This window comes from Ailuropoda melanoleuca, chromosome 15 (assembly GCF_002007445.2).
Source record: "Ailuropoda melanoleuca isolate Jingjing chromosome 15, ASM200744v2, whole genome shotgun sequence".
Classification (NCBI taxonomy): domain Eukaryota; kingdom Metazoa; phylum Chordata; class Mammalia; order Carnivora; family Ursidae; genus Ailuropoda; species Ailuropoda melanoleuca.
The window spans coordinates 74,741,112-74,763,710 of record NC_048232.1 but is presented as its reverse complement, the minus strand read 5'-3'; the positions used below and the strand labels follow the sequence as shown (position 1 = coordinate 74,763,710).

The 22,599-nt window shown below is 55.4% G+C and overlaps 2 protein-coding genes across 5 annotated transcripts; one reads left to right on the top strand and one right to left on the bottom strand.

Moving 5' to 3' along the window:
• Positions 1–5,393, top strand: LOC100463765 (cytochrome b-245 chaperone 1). The gene is made up of 7 exons (XM_034644415.1): positions 1–125; positions 932–1,057; positions 1,873–1,914; positions 2,521–2,594; positions 3,210–3,306; positions 3,772–3,916; positions 4,311–5,393. The coding sequence occupies exons 2-7, from the start codon at positions 973–975 to the stop codon at positions 4,429–4,431; spliced, it is 564 nt and encodes a 187-aa protein (XP_034500306.1). The 5' UTR covers positions 1–125; positions 932–972; the 3' UTR covers positions 4,432–5,393.
• Positions 5,394–5,553: 160 nt separating this feature from the next.
• HEXD (hexosaminidase D) lies at positions 5,554–22,580 on the bottom strand. 4 transcript variants are annotated; one of them, XM_019807160.2, is made up of 14 exons: positions 22,327–22,580; positions 21,851–21,960; positions 20,173–20,311; positions 15,687–15,813; positions 13,846–13,933; positions 10,279–10,443; positions 9,507–9,690; positions 8,561–8,632; positions 7,964–8,159; positions 7,201–7,283; positions 6,976–7,054; positions 6,799–6,900; positions 6,498–6,587; positions 5,554–5,955 (listed from the first exon to the last, which is right to left on the bottom strand). In XM_019807160.2, exons 4-14 carry the CDS (start codon positions 15,737–15,739, stop codon positions 5,769–5,771), a joined length of 1,299 nt encoding a protein of 432 aa, XP_019662719.1. In that variant the 5' UTR covers positions 15,740–15,813; positions 20,173–20,311; positions 21,851–21,960; positions 22,327–22,580; the 3' UTR covers positions 5,554–5,768. The 4 variants fall into 4 exon arrangements, with proteins under 4 accessions (XP_019662719.1, XP_019662718.1, XP_034500302.1 ...); XM_019807159.2 differs by having other exon boundaries at positions 15,687–15,796; XM_034644411.1 differs by lacking the exon at positions 8,561–8,632 and having other exon boundaries at positions 15,687–15,796.
• Between the last annotated feature and the right edge of the window lie 19 nt (positions 22,581–22,599).

The following is a 22,599-nucleotide window of genomic DNA, read 5'->3' as shown; positions in this document are numbered from 1 at the left end:
GGCCCCGCCCGCCGCGCAGAGCCCGGAAGTCAGCCGTCCCGCCCCCAACCCCGGAAGTCGGCGGCCGGCCGCCTGCCNGCCACAGGTCCCGGCTCTGCGCCCGCGTCCGCCGGGTCGAGTGCTCGGTAGGCACGGGGTCGGGCCTCCGTCGCGGGTGGGCGGCGGGCGGCCCGGGCGGGCGACGCGTCGGTCGGGGCGTCCCAGAGCCGCGGGAAGCGGGCCGGGCGCGCGGGGCCTGGCTGAGGGGTCGGGCGGGTTCAGACACCGCGGAGCCCCTCATCCGCGTGACCCCGCCCGCCTCCGTCGCGGGTAGCCGGGTGGTGGACCAAGACCCGGGACTCGTGTGTATCAATGGAACCCGCCCTTTATTGTCATCCGTTTGCGTTGACTGCACGGCAGTATCTGGAGAGCGCCCCAGAGCTGGGTGCCCCCGCCGCGTTCTGCATGTGTTGCCGTCCGTGGGGCAGCGTGCGTTCGGCAGGTGCTGTGCGCCCCCGGACCCTCCGCCGCGCGTAGCCTGTTGTCCCAGCGGCCGGAGGAGACTCAAACCACGATGAGACTTTCAGTTCCCTTTCTTGGTGGAGGCCAGCACAGGGAAATGAGGGCATTGTGATAGGTTCTGCTAGGGTGTCGGAAGCTTGAATGCCGCTGAGGGCTAACGGCTTCCGAGGACTGCGGTTTCCAGGTAGGAGGGGACAGTTGATGGTCAAGTGCTCGTTGACGCTTTGCGAGTACTGAGCTGGGCAAGTAGCCCCCGTGCAGTCAGCATAACTGAGCAGAGAAGGGCCTCGCAGAGGAAAGGTCTCCGGGGGGGACTGCAGACACCCCGGTGGACACAAGCTGCCTGGCTCACAGGCTGGTGAGGAGCTGGGCGCTTGTGTGCAGGCACTGGCGTGAGGACTCCATTGTGGTGTGTTCTGCCCTTCCTCAGCCCCTGTCTCTCGCGGAGAGTGGTGCACGCTCAGTCCAGGGATGTACATGCAGGTGGAGTCACGCACCAGCTCCTGCCTCCATCTGAAGAGGGCTCCGGGCATCAGGTCCTGGTCTTTGCTTGTTGGTAAGGATTTCCGTATTTCCCCCCAGATTAGAAATCTAACTTAAAAGAAGATGAAAATGAAACTGTTCTCTGTTCTGTTACCCCCAAGTATAGCAATTGTTTTGTTACTTTGTATCGTTTTGGTTTTTATCCTGTGTGCACAGCTTTTGCTCTACCTGCATGCTTTTACAGAGGATCTGTCCTTTTTCATCATGTACCATCTTACCATTAATACTGTGCACGTTCTTCTGAGGTCCTGGTATTCCCCTTTACTTGCTTTCCTACACTTGGTTGCAGGTGGGTGTTAGCAGCTCGCGTGATGGGCCACAGCTCATTCACATTTTTCCTCTGTCCCTTTCACTGTCCATCGGAGGGTCCTGCACTGGAGGGGCAGCTGCGAGGTGCTGATGGGATCGGACGGCTGAAGAGTGGCGTGGCTGTGCCTTCAGCAGCCCGTCTCTGGTCCATCTTTCCAGTGACCCTGCACGTGTCCGCCTGCCTGTTGTGCCACGTTGTGATTCTTTACATACATCTTGTGTTCATTCTACACCACGTGCTGTTGGGAGCAAAACCCTTGCTGTCTGGCTCCTCTGTCTGGTCCCCAGTCAGCTCTGGAACCTTGGGTAGAGGAACATATTCAGGGAATACTGTGAATGGTATTTGCCATGTTTCTGAGTTCACTTGCTGGCGGTTTCCCCCTTTTCTGAGCCTGGTGGTTTTCTGTCCCCCTGCTCCCCGCCCCTAGCCATCCCTGGCACCGGGAAGGACCTGCTGGCATGTGGCTCCTGGGAGGAAGGGCCCAATAGGGAGGCACTTGCTTTCTTTTGTCTTTGCAGGAATCTTGTCGATTGGCCTGGCTGCTGCCTACTACAGTGGAGGTGAGGTGCATCATCTCCTTCCCCTCCCACAGTAACTTCCTGGGCCGTTTGGGAAATAGGGAAGAGAGGGAACCTGCCATTTGTGGTGCTCACCGAGGCCCAGCCTGTGGGGCCACCGGTGCCTCTGCCTCTTGGCTTGTGGGTGCAGCCCCAGCTCCGTGCACTGGTGTGTCCTTTCTAATATGCTTGTCCCATGCAGCCTGTTCTTTTCCCTGCTTGTATCTGAAGCACTTTCCCATGTCAGGACACATTCTTCAAAAAGGTGCTCTCTTGTATTTGCCTGAGGCTCTGTTGCAGGCTGAGCCACACTTCCAGACACCCCAGCAAGTTCCTCCCCGTCCACTGTCACAGGGTCAGCCCTGACTCCTGTCTCCAGCAGACACTGGAGGGAGAGCAGAGGGCATGCAGAGCTGGCCGGGCATTTCACACATGGTTCTGCGTGACAGGCAGGGCCAGCAGTGTTGGGTGGCCGCTCCGGGCCGGGGTCAGCCAGCCCCCAGAGGCCACCCTGCCCAGGTTCAGTGGGGAGGGCGCCTCCATGGCATGTCGTCCTTTGCCCCTCTGCTGCTGACCCTCACCTGGCTGCATGCTGTGTTTGCTCCTCAGATAGTCTGGGCTGGAAGCTCTTCTATGTCACGGGCTGCCTGTTCGTGGCCGTGCAGAACCTGGAGGACTGGGAGGTAAGGCAGCACAGGCGAGGACGTGAGGGTGCAGTGGGAATCACAGCAGGAGGAAAGGCTCTGGGGCCTCACACGCCCCCTGTCCTAAAGTTTAGCTTAGTGGTTTCTGGGCAGAGCAATCTTCTGAAGCTGTTTTTCTCCTGGAAGCTCTTCATGACTGTTTCCACTAAAATTTTTTACTCCCTAGTGTTGCCATAGCACAGAATAGAATGAGGGCCAGTCTGTCTCGCTTGGTGACCAGCACTCCTCCCTGTGCGTTGGTCCCCTTCATGAGGAACCACAGGACCCTGGTGCTCTCTGACCTGCCAACTCTGACCTCCATTCCTGTTTGATGACCTCAGCTGCTGTACTTCTCTTTTGCTTGGGGAGACCACCTGCTTTGCCGCTCCTCTTTCTCTCTATACCCCCTAGCCCCGTGCTCCAACAGACAGGAGCCTGAGAGGGTCTGGCTGTAGTTGTTTGGCTCTGGCAGAGCAGCACTTGGCTGTCAGGGCTGGGCGTCTTCTGGAATGTCTGCTCTGGCGAGTCCCGGCCCCCGTCTGGAAGTTCCTTGCGTGGCTGGCTTGCACACACACAGGCTGGCAGCCGGGTGATTCCCTCTGGCTGGTTTTCCAGGAAGCTGTCTTCAACAAGAGCACCGGGCAGGTTGTTCTGAAGACATTCAGCTTGTACAGGAAGCTGCTGACTCTTTTCAGAGCTGGCCACGACCAAGGTGAGGTGTGCAGAGTGTACGGGACACAGGGTGTGGCAGGAGGCTGGTCATTCCAGACTTGGCGGAGGGTGGTGAGCGAGACTGCAGAGACCAGGCCTGAGGCCTAGAAATGGGGTGGGTCCGAGCTGGCCCCTGGGTGACACCGGGTGCCCCTGGACGCTGCCAGGCAGCCTCTAGTTCAGTGTCCGGCCATTAGGCACCAGGAAGGCATTTTTCAGCAGTTGGGGGAAGATGAAACAGAAAGAGCTGAGAGCATGGGCAGGCCTTCCAAGGTGACCACGGGTGTGCCGGAGGCCCCTCCTCACCCAGACGGCGCTCCCTGCACTAGCCTGTGCTGTGGTCACTGACCCGTGATGCCGTCCTCTGGAGAGTGGCCCCAACGTGGCTGTGCCCAGCATGTAGGCGGGAGGGGCAGGCAAGGAGTGGGGGCGGGGGGGGGCACCACTGACCAGCCCCCACCTGCAGTGGTTGTCCTGCTGAATGACATCCGGGATGTGAACGTGGAGGAGGAGAAAATCCGGTATTTCGGGAAGGGCTACGTGGTGGTGCTGCGGTTTGTGACTGGCTTCTCCCACCCCCTCACCCAGAATGGTGTCATGGGCCACCGCAGGTAAGCTCGGGCAGATGACCTGATTGGCCACAGCTGGCTGCCTGTGCCCCGCAACCCCCATCAGGTGGCCCCCACAGTGGGCTGCATGGCTGGGCCCAGGGAGGACTTGGGAGGAATGTGGCCTGCTACTCCCACTAGGGGAATGTTGGGAGTCCCCACAGGGACAGAGGGGATGGGGACATGAGAGGTCTCCGTGAGGACAGAGGGCTGGGCGGGGGTCAGGTGAGGTGGGGACCAGAACAGAAGGCAACGTGTCCTGGAGGGGAACCCTGGGGGTGCTGGAGGTGGGTGGGCAGTGCAGCAGCAGAATGGTGTGGTCTTTCTGGCTGCCTCAGGGCAGCGGGCACCTCTTCCCTGGTAACCTGCCCTTCCTCCTATTGTTGGCCTGGCCCAGTGACGTGGAAGCCATCGCCAAGCTTATTGCCACCTTCCTGGAACTGCACGGCTTGGAGAGTCCCGTGGAGCTGTCTCAGAGCAGTGACAGTGAGGCTGATGGCCCAGGAAGCCAGAGCTAATGCCCACAGAGCCCATGGCGCCCTGGTGGGCCTGATGGGCCACCAGCAAGTCTTCCTGCAGCACCTGGCTGTGTCCCTGGCAGCCCCAGGGTGGGACCCTCAGCCATTCCTGCTGCTTGCTTCTGCCCTCTGAGCAAAACCACAGGCTGGACCTTCTCTGCAGGCTCTGAGCGGCTTCCTCCTGGCATCAGATGGTTGGCCCCAGACTGGGCAGTGTGGTTGGGACGTGAGGACACACGCACCCCCACTGCCCACCAGCTGTGTAGGGATTAGGTCTCTGAAATGGAAGGGATGCCCAGGTTCCCTGGGATGGGCAGGGAGGTTCACCAGCACCGGCTCCCCCTGCAGTTGGACACCCTAGTGAGAGCAAGGCTTCAGCAGGTATGTACAGGGCCAGCAGCTGGGTCAGGCTCCAAGGATGCCAGGAGGATGCCCACACTGGTGTGTTATCTCTGGGAATCCTAGTGGGCCCCGCCCCACGTGCTGCAGCCCTTCCCTAGCTCAACGTCCTCAGTGGTTAGAGTGTGGTGCTTGTCCAGGGTCTGCAGGGCCCAGGGTGGATGCTGAGGGTCCCACCTGGTCTGTGCACTGCAGCCACTCCCAAGGCCTCCCCAACCCACGGACAGCCCCTGTCCAGCTGGGCCTGCAGCTGGGGTGGGGGAGGCCTCATGCAGGGCCTAGACCAGGGCGGCTCCCTTAAGAACCCAGGCAGGCTGTGGGGCCCAGGGCTGCTGCAGAAACCCCCACACAGCTGGGGCAGCAAGGGTACCTCTGAGCGGGTGCTCAGGAGCTGTGCCTAGGAATGGCTGGGGAGCAGGGAGCACTGCGTGAGGAGGGCAGTCTCCGGGGAGGGCCGCCCCCTTCTTAGCAGAGGGGGATACAGTCATCTGCACATGCCAAAGTTGGGTTTTTAAGTGGTAAAATCTGAACCTTTTTCTAAAATAAAGTATAAAATGCTGTAACTGGTTCCTGGGGTGGTCATTCTGACTGGAGGATGCCCTGGGTCGTGGAGGGACTGGTTTGGCCCCCAGGGTGAGGAGGGTCTCGGGACCACAGTGTGGGCCTGACCGCTGCTGGCTGGACCCACGGTAGTAGCGAGGTCTGATTCCCACTAGCATGAGCTCTAGCTCCCACTCTTTTTATTTCAAGCCAACAAGTTCTACGTGCGGGTCAGTAAGCAGGCCTCGGTGTGTGTCTTCCTTGGACATTTCCCACTTGTCATTGCCAGCGAGAACCGTCTGCCCCGTGGGTGCGGCCTGTAGCAGGTGGTGCCAGGTACAGTGGGAGGCAGGCACCGGGCTAGAGGCAGCTGGCCAGGGGTGCCTGGCCACCCCTGCTCAGGGGTCCTGACCCGCGTGTGGGCTGGGGCTGACTGCCTCTCTGAGGTCCTGCAGCAAACCCTGTAGCCGCCTCAGGCTGGGCTGCACGTTCTCCTCCAGCCACTCCTCCACGGCGTCGGGATAGAAGACACGATGCAGGGCGGCCTCCAGCTGCTGCGCCCAGGTGCTCCACCTGGCCAGGAGGCTGAGCACCACAGCCAGCGGTGAGCCCGGCCAGTGGGCACCCCTGGGTGGCAGCTCACAGCCTAGGCACTACACTCATATTCTGAACGACCCCACGGGTAGTACGGTTCTGTGCCTCAGTTTACCCATGCATAAAACAGGGCTGTGAGTGCCCACCTCACAGGATGGCTGGGAATAAGTGGGTCATTATGTTTTAACATCTGAAGCTGGAGTGTTCTTTATAACTGGCTGGCAGGGTTTGTCTTTATGCGTGAACCTGTCACCGTCTGACAGCATCTTCCATTCAGTGGGGAGCCGTGAGCCAGGGGAACAGCAGTGAGGGCCGGCCAGCCAGGATGAGCCCCGGACCCTGCCCGGGGCATTCGGTGACCCCTCACCCTTTTAGGCTAGGAATGGCCTGGCTTCTCTAATGCTTACAGCTCAACTGATTCACCTAGGAATTCATGGCTGCACTACCTAGAAAGCTTGTCTGGGTTCAAAGCCAGTAGCCACAGAGAACGTACGGCCCTGGGGGTTGGCACCGCCAGGAGAGGGCCAACTAACCTGAGCGCCTGGGGCTGGATGTGCTGGACCATGACCGGGTGGATGAGCTTCTGCCTGCGGTGGTAGGGGCTGAACCAGCCCGTCACGTACCTGGGGCGGGGGGAGACCACACACGCGGGTGGGCCCACTGCCGCTAGCAGGGCAGTCTCTGCGTGATTTTAAGACAATGCCTTTGAAAAAACTTAGTCTGGTAGAAATTTTTAAAAGCTGGTTCCCCCCAGAAAGTCTTTGTATAGGACAGGCCACCCTCACCCTGTCCTGTTGGGAGTATGGGGTGGGGCTCAGCCCCCTGCCCACTCACCTGTCCCTCTCCAGAAGCGTGTCCACGGAGCTGCGCAGGTGGAGGCTGACGTGCGTGACGAGGGCCAGGATGTCGCTGCCAGGGAAGGTGCCGGCCCCCTCACTGCACGGAGAGCCGCTGTGCTGAGATGGGGGTCCAAATGTGAGGGGAGAGGCAGGGCTGGGGGTGGGGAGTTACCTTATAAAATCAGTTATTTCTAGGTTTGAAATCCCGAGAAAGTTCTCCACTTTTGCTTTAACACCTTCAGCAAAACCTCCTGCAACCAAACGCACACGGAGGTGGTCAGAGGGCCTCTGGAGAGAGAGGCCTGGTGAGCAAGACCAGCGTCCAGCTTCAAGGAGGTGCCGCCGAGGGCATCAGGTGCTCGGCTCCATGCCGCCTGGGAGGAGCAGGGGACCGTACCGTGTAGGAGCGACTGCAGGCAGACGGCCAGGGATGGGATTCCCACGGGCAGCAACTCGCACAGCACGGAGAAGTGGTCGTACCTACGTCCACGGGAGAGGGCCACTCAGCTCCGCGCACAGCAGATGCTCGCACGCTCTCCCGGGTACACGGGACAGGCCTCGAGACACTCCTGCAGAGCTGGCTGCTACCGCTGGAAATGTCCCACCCAGAGGCCCTGCCTGGGGCTTACTGCTCTGTGCTCCGCACCATGAAATTCTTAGTAAGTTCTCTGACTCCGCTTGGGGAGACCTGAGGGTCAGCAGGGCCTGGGCAGGGCCTCCGGCTGCCTCCCCCTCTGCTCTCCCAATCGCAGGCATGGACCTGTGGCTAGGACTTGGCCAGGAGCAGGGGTTCACTTGCAGCTCTACTTTCAAATGGTGTGAAATCCTAACGGACGAAATCTGTCCTCATGACCGCCGTGTGTGAGACAAGTTATCTGTGGCTCTGCAGGCGAGGCTGCTGAGGGGGCCGGGAGGACCAGAGTGTGTCGTGGCCCTGGACACCCTGAGTGGTATCCCCTCTGCAAAGTTTGGGGGACGGCTGAGGGGATGTTAGGAACCCAGGCTCTTCCCCTCTTAGGAGCACCGGCCCCTTCCCAGGAAGGGCTGAGGCCCAGACTGGACAGGCCAAGGAGGGGTGGTCTGTCCTGGACAACCAGAGCTGCTTGGACGCTCCTGGGCCGGTCGGCCCGAGACCTTTCCCGGGGCCTGCGTGGCCTTACCTCTGCCAGCCAGTGAGGACGATGCCCTGCAGCATGTCCGAGGGCCCACTGGCCGCCACCTGCAGCCACTGCATGTTGTTCCTGAGGTGGTGCTCAGTGGGGGTCAGGGCCTGGCTCGCCCCTGTGGCCCCCTTGAAGGCGCTGGCAGCCCACAGCCGGAGAAAGCCACACTTTCGGTACTTTTCCATGAGAAGAGCTAGGCGAGAAAGTGAGTGGTGTGATGGGCCTGGGTTGTCCCAGATAGACACTGCGCTTGTCCAGACAAGAAAGCAGGGGGAGCCCATAGCCGCCGGGGCTAGTTCCGGGCAGACTGAAATCCCAGGAGAGAAGGAAGGGATGCCTGCCATGTGCAGGTGGCCCGTAGCCCACCTGCTCGTTAGGAAACTAGCAGACAGAACAGGACATCTCGTGAGTGACCCGGGACAGGATGTGTGCTGGGGGGCTCCGCAGTTGGCCGTGGCTCACTCAGGGAGGGGCCTGCGGGGAGGCAGAGGCAGCCGGCAGGATCCTGATGAACCAAGGGACTGAGATCCCTGCACACCTCCAGCTGGGCAGTCAGGGCTCCAGGGTCTCAGGGGCCGTGGCCAGGGTACTGACCTTTGCCGTGGATGTCCAGGTCAGCCCCGTAGTCCCAGAGCACAGGCTCCACCAGCTGCGGCACCCCCGATGCTGGGGACGGAGAGCGGCTGTGAGCCGGGAGCCGTGTGGACACACCCCCGCAGCCCCCAGTCCTGGCGTTATGACAGAGCACGGCTGACTTGTTTAGGGCGCCTGGGCTTTAAGTACAGACTCGACACAGCTGTGTTTTTGATGGTAACGTTGCAACCATGAAATCAGCCAACTTTGAGAGTGCTGTGAAAAGTGAGCCCCCAGGCCAGGGGTGTCAGCGCTTCCCGCGAGGGGACACGCTCTGCATGCCTGCTGTGGTGGGGGTGCCGGGGCCGCGTGTGGCAGGGGCACACTACTACTAGGATTTAATTCTAACTAATCTTAGAACCAAATGGCCACATGTGGGTTGGGGCTGCCTCAAGGACACCCCAGCCTTGCAGAGGCTGGGACAGTGGCCAGACTCTGGGCTGGGGCTCTGAGTGGACCACGGGGTATGTCTCTGGTCTCACCCCAGAGCCTCAGACAGGGTGAACCCTGGGGGGGCTAGAGGGGCTGCTACTTTCCTTGGCCAGCAGCCAGCATGAGCTTCAGCCACGGCCCCTACAGGGCTGGCCACAGGGTCCTGTGGGGCCGAGGCGGCCAGAAGCACTGACACTCAAGGCCCAGTAAGACCGTTTCACCCCCATCCCCCTCCTCCTGCTGGCCATCATGGCCCCGTGGCTACTCTCGGGTTCAGACCTACCACTTTGCGCTCCTCTAAGACTCACAAATGCCTTCTGGGGGAATGGCGTTTTTGTGTGAGGAAGTTTGGAGAGTGGCTCCAAGGGGTTTGCCTGGAGTGAGAGCTCTGGGGCAGGGGTCCCAGGGTCTGCCCCCAGCAGCCGCTCGCCTCCTCACTCCCGGCACCAGAGTCCTGGGGGGTGCACATGCTGACCTGAGAGCTGGTCCTCGGGGATGGCCCGCAGCATGTCGTCCCACACCAGGGGCCTCGTGGTGGGGTGCCGGGCCAGCACGTGGCAGGCCACCGCCTTTATGTGGGACAGACACAGCCTTGCTTTGGTGTTATGCTCCTGCTGCAGCCACTGTCTTGAGGCCTCGCCCTCTCCAAGGTAATAGACCTGGAAGAAAGCACAGGGCAGGTTTGCCCCTGGATTGCCCGGCCTCACCGCGGACACACTTGGGAGAGACCCGGCTCCGGCCGTGTCCGCCAGGATGTCAGTGGCAGCTGCCCGTGCGGAGGAGCTGGTGAAGGGGGTCTGCCTTCTTCACCGGGACCTAACTTCCACTCCAGGCTTCCTTTGAGGGTACACAGCAGCCCAAGGGCAGAAATAACCAAGGTGTCCACCAGCCAGCGAGCAGATAAACAATGTGGGGGCTGGCTCTGCCGCTGCTGGGGTGAGGACAGCATGGCCATTTGGGTCACAGCCCAGCCCTCGTCCATCCCGCAGGGTGCACCTTGCTGTGCTTGGCCCCACGGCTTTGCCCGCATGAGGTCACGGGTCAGCTGGGACGGACGCCCTCACTGGGGGACGTCTCCTCGGCCAGCTCTTCTCTATCCTTTGGCACGTGAACTATTTTTCTATGTAAGAAAATACCCCACAAGGTGGGACAAGGAGCCTTGATGTGAGGAAGAGGGGCTGCTGCAGCACAGGGAGGGACACCAGCTAGGCGAGGCTCAGGGATGGACGCATCATCGAAGGACCCACCTCGTCACAGCCGACATGGAGCCACCGGGCGCCCGGGTGCAGCTCCATGACCTGGCTGATCATGGCTCCCACCAGCGCCAGGGACTCCGCCTCATGGGGGTTCAGGGTGTTAGGGAAGAGTGCCACTTCTCGGAGGTGAGCGAGAGCCTTGTGCTTCAGCACAAACTGTGGAGAGACAGGAGGTGACACTGGAGACAGAGCCTGCAGTTGAACCGAAGCAAGGGCTGGTTCTGGCTCCAGGTCACCCCAGAGGGCGCTGGTGGGCTGGGCCGAGCCTGTAGCTGGCTCATGGCCCTTCTTTCCATCAGGTCTACCGGGGCCCAGTGAGAAAGTAAAAGCCAGGCTCGCTCACATTCGGATCGAGCTGCCACCAGCTGGAAATGTGATGGGTGACTGCAGAAAGGAGAGCCACAGAGGAGACACACCCTCTCCTCACACCCCGCTGACTGAGAGCCACACACACACAGAGCCAAGGCAGACGAGGGACTGGCTGAACTCCCAGTGCCCCCTGCCCCTGTGGCACAGCACACCGCTGCCCAGACGCTGGCTGACAACCAGCTATGGAGACAGAGGGGTGGCCCCTAGGAAGCCAGGCCAAAAATACAAATATGAATAAAACACTAACAGAGGCATCACACAGCTGGGGAGACAGACTGCAGACTGAATGCAGGCAATTCACAACCACCCGCAGGGGAAAAAAGTCAGATTCTCAATACGATCTGAAATGTCCAACTTTCAACCAAAAACCATGAGAGATGCAAATAAACTGGAAAGTGGAACCCAGGCTCAGGGAAAAAGCCCGATAACAGATTTATCAGATGATTACTGCAAAAAAACTATCATGAAAATATTCCCAGAATTACAGGAAACTATAATACTGAAAAATGGGCTCCACAGCAGATGTGACATGTCAGAAGGAACAGTGATTGGGACGACAGACGGACAGGAATTACCAGTCTGAACAACAGAGAGTAAAGGCAGGAGAGAACCAAGAGCCTCAGAAGCCTGGGGGCGACATCAGGCACACCAACGTGTGTGAAGGGAACCCTGGTGGAGGGGAGAGAAGGAGCACAGAAGCACTTGAGGACATGACCCAAAACTTCATGAAAGTGAAAATAATCTACGGTTCCAAGAAGCTCAACAAAACCCAAGCAGGATAAGTGGAAAGAAACTCAAACCCAGAAGTCATAACCAAACTGCTACAAGGCAAACGCAAACAGGAAGTCTTGAAAGCATCAAGAAAAGAAAGACTTAGGGAAATAATATCAGAATTAAAGGCTGACATACCATGTCCCTGGATTGGAAAATCCAACAGAATAGAGTAGATTTTTCCCAAACTGATTTACAGATTTAATATAATTTCAATCAAAATCCCACCAAGGTTTCTTTCTTTTTTTAAGATTTTATTTGAGAGGGAGCAAGCATGAGCTGGGGGGAGGGGCAGAGGGAGGGAATCTCAGGCAGACTACCCACTGAGCAGGGAGCCCGAAATCCCACAACCCTGAGATCATGACCTGAGCCGAAGGCAGATGCTTAACCAAGTGAGCCACCCAGACGCCCCAATCCCAGCAAGCTTTCTTATATATATATATAAACAAACTGAGTCTAAAACATATAGAGAGAAGCAAAGGGAGCAGAATAGACAAAGAAACTCTGAAAAAGAACAATAAAGTTGGAGGAATCTTATTACCTGATTTTATTTAAGATTCACAGTAAAGCTACATAATCAAGATAAGGTGGTACCGACAAAGAGACAGACGCATGGATCAATGGAACGGAGGAATTCCGAAACGGACCCTCACAAATAAGGTCAACTGAGTTTTGACAAAGGCACAAAAGCAATTCCAAATTCTGAAGCAAGGATAATCTCCCAGTAAGCGGTGTTGGCACGACCGGCCACCTCAAGCAGTCACGTACTACACACAAAACACAATGAACCGCACTCGACACCTCACGCCTTACACGTGGACCGTAACAGCAAGTGGGCAGTGTGTAAATGTAGAACTCTAGAAGGAAACAGGAAAAGTCTTTGTGACCTGGTGACTGGCAGGGTTCTCAGAAATGACACCAAGAGCACAATCTATCAAAGCCAAACTGAGAAACCAGACTCAACAAACTTAGAGACTTTTGCCCTTTGAGATACACTAAAGGAATGAAACAATAAAGTACAGATTGGGAGCAAGTATCTGCAAATCATACATCGAACAGAAGACTTATCTAGAACGTCAAAAGAACTTAAGAACTCAACAGCTCAGAAGATGAAAGACGCAAAATACCTGTACAGTTGTTTCATCAAAGAGGACATCCTCATAGCGAGGAAATGCATGTAGCGATCTTCCTCCAGAAGGAACCAACCCTGAGGACACCTCGACCTTGGCCTTCTAGCCCCCAGAACTGTCAGACGGCATGTTTCAAGTCACCTGGTTGAGGTCCTTTGCTGCAGTGGCTCCAGGAAACAAACCCACTCCGAGAGCAGATGGGCCCCTTGAGGAGCAGGAGTGGGGGGACGACTGGGAGAAAGGGCCGGAGCGGCACTGTTAGGGGGACCTTCCTGCAGGTCAGGTGGTAGTTCACACAAGGCTGGAGGCAGAGGGTTGGTGGGTGCTGACCCGAGACAGAGGAGCAAAAGCAGCAGGACCACACAATGGCCCGAGGTACAGGGGTGTGAGGGGTGCCAGAACGGGGCAGAGAAGCCAGGGTCTGGGGGTCGTGGAGGACAAAGGGGAAGCAGGAGTGGACACGGCACTGTCTAGAGAGGGAGCGCGTGACGTGAGGAGGGAGGATCCCGAGAGGAGCCGTGGGGACCACCGCCATGTCCAGCAGCAGCAATGGGATGGCACGCCGCTAGCAGAAGTGGCAGCATGCCCAGGAGTGGGGGCCGGGAGAGTGCGGGGTTTGGGAGGGAGCCGCTGGGGCTGCGGAAAGCCCAAGTCAAGTAAGACAGACCAGAACCTGTCGCTACATCTAGTGACTGGGAGGACAGCGGGGCCCTGGAGGGACGCTCTGCGGGCCGTAGCCCATGGCGGCGGGACATGAGGAGCCCAGAGAACACAGCAAGGCGTGTCAACCAGGAAAGCTGGAGGCCTGAGCGTGGCAGACACGGCGCAGCAGGGGAAGGGGTGTGTGACCGGACGTGAAGACAACTCCTCTGAACACCTGGGGGAGGGGCTGCGGACGGGCTAGCAGGTGTCCCTTAGAGGAGAACACGGAACCTGCAGCCATGAAGTGTTGTGTTTACTCTGCTTCCCATCTGTAGATGCAGATGTGAAAAATACTTCTGAGGATCACACAGCAGCTTGGGAAAATATTTTCAGTATTAAGTAATGAATACAAGCTAGAAAGGAAAACAACTTGACCCTCAAGGCTCCATGGGAATCAGGCATCCCCCCCACTGGCTCCTTCCCTGTTTCTTGGACAAGGTTGTTCTGACCTAGAGCTCCGAGCTCTTCGGCCATTTGCAAGGCAGGGGCTTCTGAGACAGCTGCTCCCCACCTGTGGCTGGCTACTGCCTGTGTACCCCTGAGCCCCACACCTGGGCACCAGGTAACTTCTGTTCCTCCCACTTACCTCCATGTGTCCAAATGTCTGCACCAATGGAATGACCTCTAGCTCGTTCAGTGTAGCCAGATGTAGGATCTCTTTGATTTCAGGGGGGCTAGGACACAAAATTCACCCAAAGGTTCACACCAGCCACTGTTCACTCCAGCCATTCACACCAGCTCCTGTTCACATACCAGTCCTGTTCACACCAGCCCAATCATACTCCAGCCTGTTCACACCAGCCCCTGTTCACACCAGCTCCTGTTCACACCTGCACTCCTATTCATGCTCCCCCTCTCTTGTCAGGTTCTAGGGGGGACTCTCCTGGGGAAACTAGTACGGTCACTATTTCCAAAAAGCTCAAAAGATATTCGTAAGGCTTCAGAGAGGGCTCCTACCCTAGAATTTGGGAAAATGATGTTCTGTTATGTCCTCAAGTAATGGTTTGCTTTTTACCAGCTATTCTTACCTAAACTCCAGAAGAAGCTGAAGTCATTTTACAAGAAACTGGGCCATACAAGAAATCATATTCTAGAACAGAAGTTGGCAGATAGGCCCAAGGACAAATTCACCTGCCTGTTTTCATATAACCCATGACCTAAGAATGGTTTCTACCGTTTAACGTGGTTGAGAAAAATCAAAAGTAGAAAAATATTTTATGACATGTGAAAGTTACATGAAATTCCTATTTCAGGACCCACAAGTAGTTTTTTTGGCACTCAGCCACAGCCACTCATTGTCATTGCCGTCCAGGTCTGGCTGCTCGTGCCCCCCATCCCCCGACAGAGACCAGGCGGGCTGCACAGCCAACACTGACTGGCCCTTTACAGAGAAGCTGGTGACCCCTTCAACGGAGGAAATTTAAAAGACCTTCAAGGTTACACTGGGCGAACTCATCCCTGTGGGGGTTAGCGACCTCCGTGAGTGTGCCTGAGGGTGGGAACGCTCTGGGGGGCGCGGATGGCACCCGGGAAGGGCTGGCGGCCCGCCCCCGCACCAGCTTTCGAATGTGAATTTATCTCAAGAAGAAAGTGAGTTCCAGTTTCTGTGTGATTGTCTGAATGTCTCCTAACCAGTGCTGTGAATGCATGGACTTCAAATAGGCCTTTTCCAGCTTCACAGGAACCCTGGCACTTGCTTCCACTTAAAAACAAACAAACGAACAAAACACGCTCCCCGTACGAGGAAAAACAGAGCAGCACGAAGAGAACGGAAGCTCAGCAACCTCACCGCAGCATTAACGCTGTGGACACACACGTGGGGCACGAACCCGTCACGCGGTTCGGACACAGAGCCGAGCCACCCTCCAGAGCGGCCCACCAGCCGGACGTACGCTTTTTCTCACCCTTGTGAACACAGAGCATTACAACCTTTTAAAAACCTTCCCCAATTTGACAGCCAAAATGGTATTTCACTTGTTTTAGTTCACTTTATTACTATCATATGCTTATTGGCCATTTTCATTTTTGGGGGGGAATCAGCCCAAATGTCCTTTGCTCATTTTCCTTTTAGGCAGCTATTGATTTACATGGACACCATAACTCTGAAGCCAACTGGGGTGCACCGTGGCCGCCACTCCTGCTTTTACTGATTCTGACCCCCCCCTTTAATCTCTGCTCTCCTCATGAGGGTCCCAACTGTAGCCTTAAAGAGGACCGTCCCCTTCCCCTTACTGCCCCTCACCTCCTCCCATCCTGCTCCCTCCCCCAAATGTTTTCAAATTCTTTCCAGTAAATGTATTTTATTTTTGTAACGAAGACATGAGTTTAAAAGCCAGAAGAGGGCTGCCCCACCACTGCCAAACCCTCGCCTCCCTGCCCACACCTCCGGCGGCCCCGCACATCTGCTTTCTCCGTGGCTGGGGATACCTGTATGCGTGCTTGGCTCTCAGCAGCCTGAGGTGGCCCTCGTAGGGAAACATGTCTTCATACTCGAGGAGGAGCCCGTTGGCGCCCAGGGCGTGGAACAGAGGAAAGACCTGGGGGAACAGGGATGCTATGAGGAGGCAATTATCTGAAGGAAGGCGACAGACGTGCCACGTGTGGACTGTCTTCCTGCCTGTAGACATGGGTTGTAGTTGATACTCACATTCCTCCTGGAAACATTTAACCTGGAACGCGTTCTTTGTGTTACACCAAACTGTAAACACCGCAACCCATTCACTCAGCACAGGCGGGTCTGCACCTGTGTAACGGCTGTGGATCAGGCTCGTGGTTAGCTGGGAGGCGGTGAGGGCTGAGGGCATGGCAGGGAGTGGCTGCTCCCGGCTGCGTTCTCGGGGCCTCTCCGTGCTCACCCCCACTTCCTCCTCTACCTTTGTTTCAAAGGGTGTGAGTTCCGATTCTCAAGGATTCCAGGACTGGTTCATGTCTACCCTACAGAATTGAGATTTTCTTCCAGTCTGATGGCAAGGCTGGGGTGGAAAAGAGACACTCTGGGTGCCACCGGAGGGGCTTCCTGCATGTATTTGAAACAGCAACCTCTTTCCGGACAAGGGTCACTGCAGGTTCCACAAGATTTTCACACTCCTGTTGATGTGTCTGTCGAAGCTTTCCTTCCCCAGGAATGTGGGGGTGTTCGGAAGCGAGCTGGATGGGAGGAGGGAAACAGCCTGGGGCTAAAGCTTCCCGTAGATAATTCATAATCCGTAGTTGAATGCAAATTACAAAAACAGGCAGATTGGGAAGGAGTGAGCTAACACAGGTCAGGCATACAGACAATGCAACATAACCGTCTTGGCATTTTCCCATTTCCTCAGCATTTTTACTTCTGGTTTGCGTCTCAGCCTCTTGTGGCTCTGACCACTGCAGCCTGTTTGGCGCTTTGGCCGTTGGGGTTGATGGTGATCCTTTGTGCCATGGGTGGTGGGGAGGCTTTGGGGCCAGGCGGCCCAGGTGTCCCCAACACACACTCCAGCCCAGTGCTGGGCAGGGGGCTGGGACGGAGAAGGTCCTCGCTGCAAATCCGCACGAGCGTGCTCACAAACACGGGGGCGTGATGCACTGAGCCTCCTGCGTCTGTCGTCGAGACTCAACATCGTTTCACCTAATTTCTGCTTTTCCGGAATATTTCTAAGCAAATCCCAGTCAACACAACCGTTCACATATAAATACTTCAAAATATATCCCCGATGAAGATTTTTTACAAAAGCACAACCACAGCACCATCATCCCACCCAACCAAATCTTTAATATCATCCATGCTCAAATTTTTCTGTGTCCAAAATCTTTTCATGTGCAGTTTGCTTGAACCCAGTCAAGGTTCATACACTGCATTGTTTGAATGGCTCTGTTAAGGTTCTCTGATTTAACAGCCCCCTCTGCTTTTTTAACTTGGAATTTATTTGTTGAAAAAAACCAAGTCGCTTGTTTTGTATATTTTCCAAATTCTGGATTGGATGGGTGGTATTCTCAAGATGTCCTGTAGCATTGACCTATTTCCTATTCTTGTGTGTGCTGGTGGTTAGACACGAGGTGTGATTAGGTCCAGGCATCATTCCTTTGGCAAGAATACTTCCCAGATGGTTCTAGAAGTCACAAGTCTGGCTGCCTCACCGGAGTGACGTCAGGCTGGTCAGTGGGCTCAGGGGCATCAGCCAGAACCACGCCTTGAAATGCCGCCTAATGGTCTCGGCCGCCGCTGACAGTACGACCCAGTGCAAGGACAGGAGCCGCGCGGTGGTGACCTTCCCATCGTGTCATTTCTGCACTGTGCTGGAAGAACTGCCTCTCGGCAACTGTTTGGTTCCTCCAGCCCTGATGCTGCCGCGCCTTGAGCCTGTTCTAGAGTAAATTCACTCCTTGCACATTCACGGGAGCGGGCCTGTGGCTTTCACCTGAAGATCAATTTGGTTGTACACAAAATCCTTGAGTATCTTAAATGTTGCTCCCTTGTCTCTGTCACAAAACGCTGCTGTCCAAGTACCTGATGGGGACCTAATCACCCTTCCCTCGTACAGAACTCGTGCCTTTCTCCTGCGTGCAGCGGACCTAATCACCTTTCCCTCGTATAGAACTCGTGCCTTTCTCCTGCGTGCAGCGGACCTAATCACCCTTCCCTCGTACAGAACTCGTGCCTTTCTCCTGCGTGCAAGAGTTGTTCACTTTCATCTTCTTTAAAGTTGGATATATTTACTAAAAGATGCCTTAGTGTCTATCATCCTCGGTATATGGTATGCCCCCCCTTTCTTTAAGATTTATTTATTATTTGAGAGAGTGAGAGAGTGCATGAGTGGGGGGAGGGGCAGAGGGAGAGAGTCTCAAGCAACCTCCCCACCCAGAACTCGGAGACTGAGTCCAGGCTCGATCCCATGACCCACGAGATCACGATCTCAGCTGAAACCAAGACCCAGGCGCCTCAGGTATGCCCTTTCAACATGCAGACCCAAGAATGCTTAAATTTCAGGAACGTGTTTCTGCAGTTTCTGAGCATTTGTCCTACAGCAGTGCTTCTGTTCTCTTCTTTGGCGACAGCTGCAAACTGAAAACATGGCTACAATACAGGGCCTTCCTCATCAGGAGGCGGTGTCTGTTCCCAGTCTTGAATCTGGGCTGACTTTAGACTTGCTTTCCAAGAGTAACACGAGGCCCAGGAAGGCTTGAAACTTTGGCTTCCACGCTCTCAAGCACTGCCCTGCGACCGCCTATGAGAGGACAGGTGCCCAGTGGACAGCCAGTGCCGACTGCTGGGCGTATGAGGCCATCTTGGACCATCAGGTGTCCTAGTTGTCAGGGGACTGCCAACACAGGAGGAAGTCCAGGGCGGACCAGCAGAACCACCCACCAGCCCATGGAAACAAAGAACGGCAGACTGCTGTCTTAAGCCTCGAGGTTTGGGGTGGTTGGCCACCCTGGAGCAGATAACTGAGGGGCTCCAGTGGCAGGTGAGCTGGACCTTCTTTGCTTATCTTCTGTATCTTTCAATTGGTCAGAATGCTTTTTATCTCTTCACATGTGACATTCTCTTTTTCTTTCTTTATTTCCCAACGGTACGCGCTCCACAGCGTCTGCTCACTTCCGTTCTTCTGCTCTAGTCCGTCTTTCGGCCGGAGGCTGCCTCTGCCTCCTCTACAACCCCGCTCCCCGTCTTTGAACCTGTTCTCTGTTTTGCTGTAAACGTTCCTGTCCAGCTCCCCAGGGATTCTCTCCTCCACACTGTGTTCTTCATGTGGGGCTCTGTCTTTCTAGAAGTTTCTGCAAGGTACTTCTGAGAGCCTCAGGCCTCTCCAGCATCATCTTCTGAGTCTCTCTGCACTCACTCTCGAACTGCAGGCAGTGAAACCTCTCCCCCATTCCTCTCTTGATGGAGGACCTGTACCTGCCTGTTTTCTGGGTCCTCTGGTCTTAGACCTGTCAGAATTCCTTCCTCTTTCCTCCATCACCTCCTGCCTGGTTCCTAATCCCACATGGGTGATATGTCATACCACTCGCACTTTGGGACTCATGGGGATACCCTCATACCGACTTTTGTGAAGAGTGTATTAGTTTTCTTGGGCTGTTGTAACAAATTACCACAAACTGGGTGGCTTAATACAAAGACAATTTATTCTCTTCCAGTTCTAGGGTTAGAAATAAAAAATCAGGGTGTGGGCAGGGCACTGTTCTCTTTGAAGGCTCCAGGAAAGAACCCTTCCTTGCCTCTTGCAGCTTCTGGTGTAGCTGGCAGTCCTGGCTTGTGGACACATCCCTCCAATCTCTGCCTCTGTCTTCACATGCTGCCCCACTGTGTCTAAAATTCTCTCTCTTTTTAAGATTATATTTATTTGACAGAGAGAGAGAGAGCTCACACAAGCAGGGGAAGCAGTGGCAGGCAGAGGGAGAAGCAGACTCCCTGCTGAGCAGGGAGCCCGACAGGGGGCTCAATCTCAGGACTCTGGGATCATGACCTGAGCCAAAGGCAGCTGCTTAACGACTGAGCCACCCAGGTGTCCCTAAAATTCCCTCTTCTTTTGAGGACATCACTCATTGGATTAGGGCTACCCTACTCCAATATGGCCTCATCTTACGTCGATTATAATCACAAAGACCCTATTTCTAACTGAGGTTACTTTCACAGGTAGGAGTAGTTCAGATCTGAACATTATCTTTTTGGGAGACACAATTCAGCCCAGAACAAAGAGGCTGTAGGTCTCCTTTGTTGTGTTCCCCCTCTCCCCTGCCCCCCTCTGCTATCCCAGCCGCTCTGATTTATGAAGGGATTTGGGGGAAACTTAGAATCTACGCTGCTGCCCACGTCGTCCCCTGTGTAGAACCCCACGGTTGCACTCTAAGCATGCATTTCTGCAGAACACTGTTCACGCCTTTGAAGACCAAACCCAAGGCAAGGGAGCTCATTTAGAGGGAAAGGTGCTCTTACCTCAGAGAGATAGGAAACCTTTGGTGGAGCTCCTTTAAGGTCCAAATGAACTAATCGCATCTTAAATGGTGAAGAACCTGACATTTCACTATTTTTCATGAAGTCGTATAACGAAAGTCTCTTGTCTGGACACTTCTTCCTAGTGGGGAAATTCAAAGTTATAAACAGGCAGAAGCCCCTGTGAGCCCTTGTCCTTCCACTCGTGCTTCCATTCCCACACGCCCAGTTTTGCTTTATTCACTGGGAGGAAACTTCTTTCACCAACATGAAAACGAATCAAGAAGTCTACCTCATGTCCAAATAAAGGGACTTCTGCCATTTAATTATGGTTAATTATGGTTTCCTCGTAAGATGGCTATGATCTATAATAACGCAAATGACTGCAAAGTAATTTTGTTTTAAAGACTGTCTCAAGTTGTACATGCTGTGCTAGTGAGCACAGTCAGGCAGACTTATCTAAACATCTTTCGTGTCCTACAATATGTCCTACATGTAAAACATGTACCCTTAATTTTGTTTTACTTTCGAGAGCGTTAAAAATAATTTACATTTCTAGGGGCGCCTGGGTGGCACAGCGGTTAAGCGCCTGCCTTCGGCTCAGGGCGTAATCCCAGCGTTCTGGGATCGAGCCCCACATCAGGCTCCTCTGGCTATGAGCCTGCTTTCCTCTCCCACTCCCCTGCTTGGGTTCCCTCTCTCGCTGGCTGTCTCTATCTCTGTCGAATAAATAAATAAAATCTTTTTTTAAAAAAATTTACACTTCTAGAGCTCAACTCCGCTTGGTTGTATGGAAGAAGAAAGCTATAAAAATTTAGTCTAGGTCAGAGAAAACTGTCTAGGATTTAAAATAGACCACGATAATTTGAAAAGCAAATGAGCCACGAGTACGTCAGGGCTGACTAGCTTCTATTAAAGTAAAGGAGTGTCTGGATGACAATGAAGTAGCTAGGAAAGAGGGCAATCTCCCCGCCCCCCAGCTATTATAAAAACATAAAGGATTAGATGAGAAAAGTGAAAGAAAATCTTTGCATATTGGTCACGTTTACAGCTCAGTAATTCAAACTATTCATTCTGTGCAAGGACTCATAAATCCCTGACCTTAAGAAGTCTATTATAAAGCAGGGAAGATAAAATAGACACACACAGAAACCAGTTTGAATTTTAAAAAAAATTATACTCAAAACAATCTCAATGACAAAATTCTCAAGGCAATTACCTAAATTACCAGCCGATGGGTGGATGAGTTTTGTGAAAACACATTCTGAAAACTACTTTTAAAGCTGAATTGTTTAAAAATCTTACAAACCAAATCTATTTTCCAGACTAGACTCACACGCTTTCAAGCTGAGAAGTGTGCACTGGAGGTGTGAACACCCCCTCATATTCAGAGAGAAACCCCGCTCCTGCTCCCGCATGGCGGGCTAAGGGGAGTGCTGACACCTCTCTTCGCAGTCAGTGTTTCACTTGGCGTGAGCGCGCTTATCTCCCTGCTCTGATTCCCTCCTGCACGAAGTCTACAGAGAGAAGCTTACTCCCAACACCTGGGTGGACACCCCCACGACCCCTGAAGGCGTCCGGCCCGCACTGTCTCCCCAGTGCCAGGAATGCTGGGCAGAGCTCTTCAGTCCGATGAGCGCACGAACATTTCTTTCCCCCGTTTCATCAGTAAGTTACTCACCCTCTCCAGACCTACTCCTCACGATGCACCTCACCGTTCACCCCTTCGGAGGCGCAGGGATCCTGCACGGCCGGTTCAGATTTTACTGGTCATGCGCTGGACGGAAAGCTCTGCAGGGAAATGGAAAGCCATCAAAGGGCAGCGGGGCCTTCGGGAGACAGGCGTGTACTGAGCACCAGCTGGTCCCGGCACCCCCGGGCGTGCTGCAGACCCCAGGGAAGGAAAAAGAGACCCTGGGATAAGGGCTTGGAGACTGCAGAGAAGGCCGCAGAGACCTCGGGACCAGGGTACAGAGGCTCCAGGAGAGGAGCTTGGCAACCCCTCAAGAAGAGCCCTGTTACCCTGGGAGGAGGACCCTGAGACCCCAAGGGAAGGGCTTGGCGATCCCTGACAAGGGCCTGGAGACCTGGGGATGGGGTCCCTGAGAGCTCCGGAGCAGGGCTTGGAGACTAGCGGAGGAGAGCGCGACGACCCACCCTCTCGGGAAAAGGGCTCGGAGACCCCGTGAAGAGCGCGCACACTGCGGGAGAGGACGCACTTCAGACCGCAGGTTCCGAGGCTCGGCGAGTTCCGAGCGCAGAGCTGCGGGCGAGAGGCGCGCGGGCGGCGGGGTGGCCTGCGGCGTACGCGCCCAGCTCCCCGCTCCGCCCCGCCCTGCTCGGCGTTCGGCCTCCGATTGCTCGGGCCTGGCCGCCAGACCCGGGGTCGACGGTCGAGCGCGTCGCTCTGCGTCCCCGGCCGCGCCGGCC

Coding starts and splice junctions, on each gene's coding strand:
- HEXD (XM_019807159.2), bottom strand. CDS start 20,271: ATGAAAAATAGTGAAATGTCAGGTTCTTCACCATTTAAGATGCGATTA. Junction 6,901..6,975: donor GAAATAACTGATTTTATAAG/GTAACTCCCCAC, acceptor CTCTCCGTGCAG/TGAGGGGGCCGGCACCTTCC. Junction 5,956..6,497: donor ATCCAGCCCCAGGCGCTCAG/GTTAGTTGGCCC, acceptor TGTGGTGCTCAG/CCTCCTGGCCAGGTGGAGCA.
- LOC100463765 (XM_034644415.1), top strand. CDS start 973: ATGTACATGCAGGTGGAGTCACGCACCAGCTCCTGCCTCCATCTGAAG. Junction 2,595..3,209: donor AGAACCTGGAGGACTGGGAG/GTAAGGCAGCAC, acceptor CTGGTTTTCCAG/GAAGCTGTCTTCAACAAGAG. Junction 3,917..4,310: donor GGTGTCATGGGCCACCGCAG/GTAAGCTCGGGC, acceptor GGCCTGGCCCAG/TGACGTGGAAGCCATCGCCA.